Raw genomic sequence first — 8,632 nt, forward strand, 5'->3', positions numbered from 1 at the left:
CTGGCCTAACTCCGGACGATTTTCTCCAGTCGAGAGAATTTCCAGCAGTCAGATGTTTAATTTAAATTGTGGTTATGATTTACGTCCGGTAAACAAGACGTAAATTAAGCACAGTGGGAAAAAATGAAGCATAATTCGAAAATTTCCCTGTAATCTGCCAGCCCCCGCCCACAGCAGGTCAGCGAAAGTATTCACTCCTTCAGTCCGAGGATGTATGTGGTTCATATTTTTCTCCAATTATTTTTTTTCCGTTAAGGAGAGATGTTTCGAACTGAAGGGGATTAGATATAGCCTTAATTAATAATCTTATTTTTAAAAACCCTTATAATCATCGCACAGTGGTGGCTCTGTTAAGGTGAAAAATTCATAATCAAGCTGAAGTGGTTCGTGGTTTTTTTTTTTCTTTTTAGAGGCGAAGGTGTGAATACAATTTCTTTTCTTTCTTATGCTTTTATCTTATAGTTACGAGTACAACACACTTCACAACTCAAATAAACTGAGTATTAATGAAAAGAAAAAAGATGAAGGAAAATTTTTCTTAATATGGGCGACCTTTTCATGGTCAGGATATCTTTAGTCCTCTCTTCCAGCTAACGCCAGAAGATTTTATTCACATGAAAGTGAGGTCTGGCGTCTGGGAGTGTTAATACTGGTGACAATAACCCTTCTAAGTCAGGAAGAATTCTAGTGTAGCATTCCAGCTAAGGTCAAATGGTTTTACTCAGCTGAAAGCGGGTCATAGGAACCTCAAAGTGCAAACTGCTATGAAGACTGCCTTATCTCTCTTCACCTGAACTTGGTACAGATTCTTGTCCTTTTGGAGCTTATTTTATGTAAATCAGTGACAGCGAAAGACAAGACTACGGCATTGCATCCTTTCCATAGTGCAACATCTTAACTGGCATCATAAGTCTTGTGTTAAACCACTGTTTCAACTAAGCATTCAAGATGGAGGGATAACAATTTTGGACCAAGTCTGAAATGAAACCAAAATAGAATCCTTTACAAAAATAGGCCCAGAGCGCTGTCGCAACGTTGGTATATGATTCGGGATAGAAAGGTGAGCGAGTCTGGGTGTGAGTGAGGATCATGAATAACCCGGCCGTGAAAACCAAACTTACCCATGCATCTAGGACAGTGATTGTTATAAAGGTGCAAGCCGCTCAAAAGGACACAAAGACCAGTTGCCGTTTTACTGATTTCGGAGTTAAATTTAAGGATAATCATTTTCATTTAGGAATAGTGTTTTACAGACCTTTACCGATTATTTGTAATATTTTAGTGATTCTAAGAAATTTTTGTGTTCGGTGTCTTTTTAATTTTCTGCAGTTTAATGACCACTATGTGCCTGTTTTTGGCAACTCTTGCTGCCTATATAGATAGGAAGGCAAACTCCGCAGACATCAGTTGTCAGGACAAACGCAGACATGAAGCTTGTAAGTACTAGAACTGTAAAAAAAGATATATATATATATATATATATATATATATATATATATATATATATATATATATATATATATGAGCATTACACAATTGAAGTCCAGAATCATTTACGTCAAAATTTTGAATCTTTTGTAAAGTAAGTGAGAGTTATCAAGACAGGGTCAGAAAAAAAAAAATCTTTGAGCACTACATTGCGGCAGTTTAGTCATTTTAGTAAAAAAAAAAAAATGGGGGGGGGTAATTCATGTGATACTCATAGCGTCTGTTCCTTCGTTAGTTTTTCGTTTCTTATGCACTGTCATAGTTTTCAAGCAACTTTGTCTAACATTTTCATAGGTAAAGGTATGGCTTACAGGAAGGTTACGTGCATCAAACGGACATTTCAGAGTCTGGGGTAGGTGGCGAATCCCTGGACCCCTATGTCAAAATATTGTGTCCATTCTTTTATAACAAAGGGCAAAAGTAAACGATACCATAGAAACTACGCTTGGAAAATCAGAGGCGGAGGCACAGTCGCCAAGCCCCAATCCCTATCATGTAAGGAAATATTTAGTTTTCAAAACAAAGAAATGGGATTTGTCTGAGTATAGTTACAGATTCTGTTAGGTCGCATGCACCACAAAAACTGAGCTCAGGTGTTTGGGGAGGAGAGGGTGCGCAGCCACAAGATAAGGGAATGATATTGTAGATGTATATATTGTAGATATACAAACCCATGTAGGTACTCGCTTGTGCACCACAGGAACGGCCAACCCAAAATAACGCTGTATAGAAGTACAAGTCCTTAAAAAATGTGTGAAGAGTCATAACATATAATTTTCAAATATTTACTTGTAAGTTTATCTATTTCAGATTGTTTTGGCGGTGGTAGTGGCGCTGGTGGCAGCAGCTGACATAGGGTACGCCCCGCCTCAGGCTCCTACTCGCTACGACACTTCTCGCGAGGTGATCCCCATTTTGACTGACGAGCGTGTACAGGAGGAGGATGGACGCTTCAACTTCGATGTAGAGACCGGCAACGGCATTGTTCTCTCACAGTCCGGCTCGCCTACCGGACCCGAGGGCGCTATCATCATGTCCGGACAATATTCGTGAGTGCTAACCTTGTCTTATCCTCATACTTATGTCGTAAAGGAGCTTACAATTTTTTTTTTTTCATGTTCTTAATACGGCCAGATGTCTTCGGAGTCAAATATGTTACTTTTTCTTCTGTGTATTCTAATCTCAGCATAGAAGTGAGTCTGTTCCCTGAGGCCCAGCAATTCTACGTGCCCCATATCTTCACATCGCCTCTTCAATGCTAAAACTCCTCGTCCATATTGAATACGGTATATGTTAGGACTGTCTGATACAGGACTGATACAGTGGCCTTACCTGGGGTGTTTTTAAGTCATGCTGGTGAATTCTGAAGATCACAAATGTTTGATTTAACAAAATTCATATCAGACTGTTCCCTACCCCAGTCTTCAGAGGAGGTGACCAAGTGACTATGAAAGTGATCTACTGTCTTAAAGGATGCGAGTTCGATCCCAGGCTGAGGAAGTGAATAGTCTGATGATCTGCATTTTGTTAATCAGATTTTACTGATCTTCCATGCCAACGTGTCACAGAACAACTCCTGAATGAGGCAACTCTAGTAAGTGCTGTGTTTAGTATCGACGTATAAATCCCGAAGGGGTGACATACAAAATTTCGTGACGCGTGGAAGGAATGGTTGGCCGCAGGGAAGGGACTATCAAGCTTATGATCAGAGTAGACACACAAATTAATATGAATTTTTTTTTTCTTTATGTGAGGAAGAAGGAACCAAAGGCCATGAGCCCGCAAACCTGTTCCTTCCAAGAGAAAAACAAAATACAAGAGAGAGCCAAATTCAAGATCCATTCATTTCGAGATGCCTGGACACACTGCGTTTGAAAGACTGGAGATCATAGGAAGCAGGAAATACAGACAGAGGGAGACAGTTCCAGAGTTGACCTGTTGCATAAATGGTCCTAACTACCCATGAACCGATGACATTGTTACTTTTACGTTCAGAGCTCTAACAAATTCTTTACTCGTAAACCTGATGCTCTTAAAACAGCAGCAATTAAAACAATGTGTTATCATAATCATTATTATTAATACCTTTATCTTATCTCTTCAGATACACCGCTCCAGACGGCACACCCGTACTGGTGAAGTTTGTGGCTAATGAACAAGGCTTCCAACCAGAATCGAACCTGCTACCTGTGGCTCCCGAGTTCCCCCATCCCATCCCACAGTTCGTGCTGGACCAGGTAAAGTATTAATAAACTCTCCTAAACTTAATCTCTTCAGTCTGATAACGTATTCTTTACTTCATTCTTGATACCATTGATCAAAATAAAAGTGTCGGCATCCTGGGGTCCGATAAGATGTGAAACGCTTTGTCTGTGGTTCAATCGGTAGTGTTGACATGCCTGTTTAATTTACAAAAATTCACACTGCCCATTACATTATAATACCGTATGAATGTGTGGGGTTCGATATTACTAACTGGTGACTCTGTAAGTACCAACATATCCTTGTCATTTCCCGTAAATCATAGTCTGTGTATCATAATGTCTCACACTGAAAGGGTGCCGATACCCTTTTTTAGCGATGGTACCTCCAGACGTTTTATTTATTTCAGGAAAGACTTTAACGTGTAGGAGTCAGACATAACATTCAGTAACTTATTCTCTATACTAAGGTCTCTCCTAAACTTAATAAAATCATCAGGTGGGAGCAAACTTACACAACGGGAAGACGTCACCTTAATCAAGAAGATATGTATAAGAATGCTTATTTATTCTTCTTCACTCATATCGCTACCAAACACTGTACAACCAAGGTAAGGGGAATATAAACTTACAAAATACGACAAAGCGAAAAAGGTTTGTGGTAAATATTTTATGGCATCGAGGCTTGTTTATCCCGTACACTGATTAATATTGTTAATATTCATCCGCAGATCGCTAAGGCAGCTGAAGAAGATCGAGACCGAGACCGCGATCGTTCCTTCGAGGCTCCTTCCGGCAGCTACAGTGCCCCTAGGTCATAGACAGTACTGTGCGATCAGGGACAAAAGACAGCCTGCTATTTCACCGTGTTGATTCTCAATTAGGGCGTGCCGTAACTTTCCTCCCTTACGGCTCGAATCAAGAAGCGTTATCTGTGGGCTGGGAAACTAACAAAGCTCCCTCAGCTTTAGAATTATAGCCAGCAGAGGAAAGTGTAAAGTAGATGAGGTTAAATAGTAGGAGATTTTTTGTCCCCAACTGAATTTCCTGCAGTTCAATGGCCCACCATGGACCTGATGTGAAGCATGCATGCTATCATTGTTAATTTATTGTATCATAGGTATTAAATCTTAGTGAAATGCAGTATTCCTTAGCGTTAGCTCATTACCCTTCTATATCATCTTTGTTGTGATGAGGAGTTAGTGAGGGACACCTTCACGGAGCGGCACCGGTATAACTAGGTGGCTCCACTGCCCGGTTATACAAACACCCACAAGCCCAACCAATCTCACGAAACAGGATGGTGGACCGCTGGAAACCATTCACTTCAGCTGGTTTCCTATAGTCCACTCGGTTTACATCCAGTTTTACCTTTGAATATGAGATTTATTATTTTTTTTATCATCATCATTATTATTATTATTATTATTATTATTATTATCATCATCATCATCATCATCATCATCATCATCATTATTTCAATAACATGTGTATGTGAGGCCCACCTATAAAGAAAAAGAGGCCTTGAACACTTAGAAATGCCTCTCCCCAAGCAATTCACTCTGCACATTATACTTTAATATCCTCTTGTATGCTCTTGCTGCAAACAACGTAATTATTAAAAAGATATGAATAACGTGCAAGACAATGTCAGGGTGCATTAGGCAGAATAAATCGCTAAGAAAGAGATGATACGAAGCCTCCTTTGCCACCTAGAATACGGCACTGGCAAGGGTAAGGGACTGACCAACTTCCCCTATTTAAACAAGCACCCTCTCTTGTCCTGGCGGGAATGTTTTTTACCCAAAGCCTCTGACGCGCCATATTCAGCGACTTTTACACTTTCAAGTTACGATGATGGACGATGAAAGTCCCGCTAACAGAGGAGGAACACCCTTACCGTTACAACACTTTACTTTCACCTCGATTGACGTGTGTGTCAAAATTTTAGTAAATCGTTTGCTCGACTTGTTTCATGAGTTTTAGGATGTACATGGAGATCTAGCCGGGCTGATGAAATAGGTACTGAGCAGGACATAAGGGGAGTTTGGTGCTCCTTTTTTTACTTAACAGTTGACGGATTGAGTATTTGGCAGATGCATGTGAAGCGCTTTTGTATTTTTTTTTTAATGTGAAAAAAAAAAATTATGTGCAGATAGTTAGATCTGCCAGGTGGACCCATGAGGCTTCAGTGATATGTGGACGATTGTGAGGCATATCGTTGGGCATGCTGTTGATAGCTCTCCCAAGTTGTAACTTCTCTTTTCTAGTTTCTGGATCCTACCTCTGGATGATGATGATGATGATGATGATGATGAACTGCAATTATGTTATATCATATAACACTAGTTGTATATTGCATTAATCAAACAAACTATTCATGTTTCTTCCCTTTCAGGCAGAGGGAATTATATGGTTATTTATTCCGTCTGCTACTGACAGTTAAATTACGCTTAAAAAGAGTCCCTTGGAAGCTGAGGCTGATGAGGCCTTAATCTTACCCGTGAACAGTCTCTCCTGAATCGAATATAAGTGCACGATAATTGTAAGAACAGGATATAAAATGAATCATCCGGTTAATCGAGTTGGCTTTCTATCTCCGAGGTCGTTTATTCTAGTTCACTTCTTCTACTTCCGGAGGGCTTTACTCAGTTTAAGAGGTGCATTTTTCGAAGTGACTGGTTAGATATAATTTTAATTAACCACTCGCAGTTTGAGATCCTTCTTAAGTTGTGTAAAAATCGTTTGGTAATGACAGGAAAAAAAGAAATAGTACTTGCCAGGATTGACGGAGTTATAAACAAGGCCTGACTTTTTTTTCTAGTTGTCATTTGCTTTCTGGTCATCTAAATCAGCACTTACGCTGATATGAACATTCCGAATTCGTACTTTACCAGCATGGAGAGGAGTTAATTCTAACTATCACTCTCCCTCCAAGATGAAGGTCAGATCCTACAGTGGACCTAATATAAACTGATACAAATACCTATATGGATGAAATCATACAGGGTTTATATTAATTAAAAAAACACGAGAAGGAAATCTGCGGGGTTAGTGGAATCTAAACTTTCTTGATTAATCTGTCGCTACTGTAATTCTTTTTTCCATACGAACAACATCCTGGAAGTATAGTAAAATGATTGATTAACGGCTCTCAACCACTTCTGGCGTTCGTATCTTGTAAGATCACATTAATATTAATCTAAGCCCACGTTAACCTTGGTCTGATGCTTGTTTAACCTGCTTGGCCAGGGGATCTAATTTTTATTTTATTCTTGCAATCTCCCGATGTTTTTGTCCAGGTAAATGAACTCTTCGAACTAGAGAGGTTTGATACGGCCTTTTATAAGCCTGCTCACTACAAGAGGTCAACCTGAGTTTACTACATTTGTTTGATGGTTGGCAGAATGAATTTGAATACGCTATCGTTGTGAAAGGGATGACACATGGCAGTTCGGAAGCATATGACGTAATTAACTGAGCCAATTTACGATACTGATTCCCCTGACAAGATTATGAAAATATTGTTGTTGTTGGTGTGGCCCCAAGCTCATCTAGACGTGAACCCGGTGAACTGGAGACTAAAGCTGCTCTTCTGCCATTCACCATCCTCCTTTCGGAGGACAAGGAGGGAGATCAGGAATGTCTGTATAACCGGGGAAATTTGCCACCCAGTTATATCATAGCCACGGCAAGAAAGCGTCCCTTTCAAGCACCTGACGTAACTAAGTCTGGTGACGTAAAGACTTCTGACGGCATAAGTACAGGTTGTCAGAAGCGGCAGTTGCAAGCAGGTCAAAGGTAAGTGAAGCTCTTGACAAATGCTGAATCGTTCCTAGTAATAACCTTAACCCCTTCAGCTTAATGACGTATTTTATTTATTTATTTATTTACAATTGAATGTTTATACTACCTTCATAAGAAGCTATACACTTTTTTGGATTGAACTATAAGGGCTAGATATAATTTTCATTATTTTTCCATCACTGCAGCTCGTTAGTTCTAACCTGACATAGATCCTTAGCCTCTTTCAGTTTGGCCGATGGCCAAGTATAGTCAGAGTAAATGACTGATGACTATTTCGCACGGAGACTCATTCCAACTTAATAACCAAGGCTCATGGAATTTCATGCAAACAAGAGTTAGTCTTGAAGGTGCAGGAATGGTGCCATTCTGTCAGGTGAAAAGAGACTGACTATAGGGGATTCGCCAATACTGGATAAATCCATAAGGTAGAAGCAAAAATATAGTGACATTACCATCTTCAAGGAAATAACATGGCCAGTGACATGTGACTCGCAGATGAATAAATCGTCTGTTTGCTGGAATAAAGTACTAGAGATGTTCCGATCATCTGAGGGTATTGTGACATTAATAACACTTTCAGAACCCATGAATCATACCCAGTTGAATAAAATCGCCTGGTGTTTGACTCAACAGAAGACTAGAGTTGTCCCAACAATGTGGGGGATAACTTGCCCCAAATAATGACCTAAATGAGCACAGTGCTTTAAGTCTGCCTGCTAAGATTTCTCTCAGTAGAACTAAATTATCAGACGTTGGCCTAAGTATAACTCGAAGACGTAACAGTAGCAAAGAAAATGCTAATCCATGAAGTGCTGCCTCAGGTGACTCTTCAGTGAGTGACAAGCCAAATGGTTTCTTGTAATCCAGGAAACCATTTAATACGTTGGTTAGTAGTCTTGTAATCACGGCAGCTTAACGCGCTCCAACCGGATGTGGCTCACGAGGGTTTACATCCGAGGATGGTTGGGGTTTAATGCTCACATAATGCAACTCAGGAGCTGATACGGCTGGTCACCTTAGACTTACAGTAAATATCATGTCTAAGTTCCTTAACCCCGGGTCCCTACGCTCCTGAAGAAAAAATGACTGGGTATGTATTGACGGATAGTAGAAAATCTTGTGTTAGAATCAATTAA

The 8,632-nt window shown here is 40.0% G+C and overlaps 1 protein-coding gene across 1 annotated transcript; it reads left to right on the top strand.

The window, feature by feature from the left end:
- Window positions 1-1,427: 1,427 nt before the first annotated feature.
- On the top strand, window positions 1,428-4,510 carry LOC145412476 (cuticle protein AM1159-like). The gene is made up of 4 exons (XM_080282357.1): window positions 1,428-1,436; window positions 2,299-2,537; window positions 3,593-3,725; window positions 4,421-4,510. Exons 1-4 carry the CDS (start codon window positions 1,428-1,430, stop codon window positions 4,508-4,510), a joined length of 471 nt encoding a protein of 156 aa, XP_080138483.1.
- The last annotated feature ends 4,122 nt before the right edge of the window (window positions 4,511-8,632 follow it).

Source organism: Coenobita brevimanus, chromosome 93 (assembly GCF_032717465.1).
Source record: "Coenobita brevimanus isolate Jiangsu-jjx chromosome 93, ASM3271746v2, whole genome shotgun sequence".
NCBI lineage: Eukaryota > Metazoa > Arthropoda > Malacostraca > Decapoda > Coenobitidae > Coenobita > Coenobita brevimanus.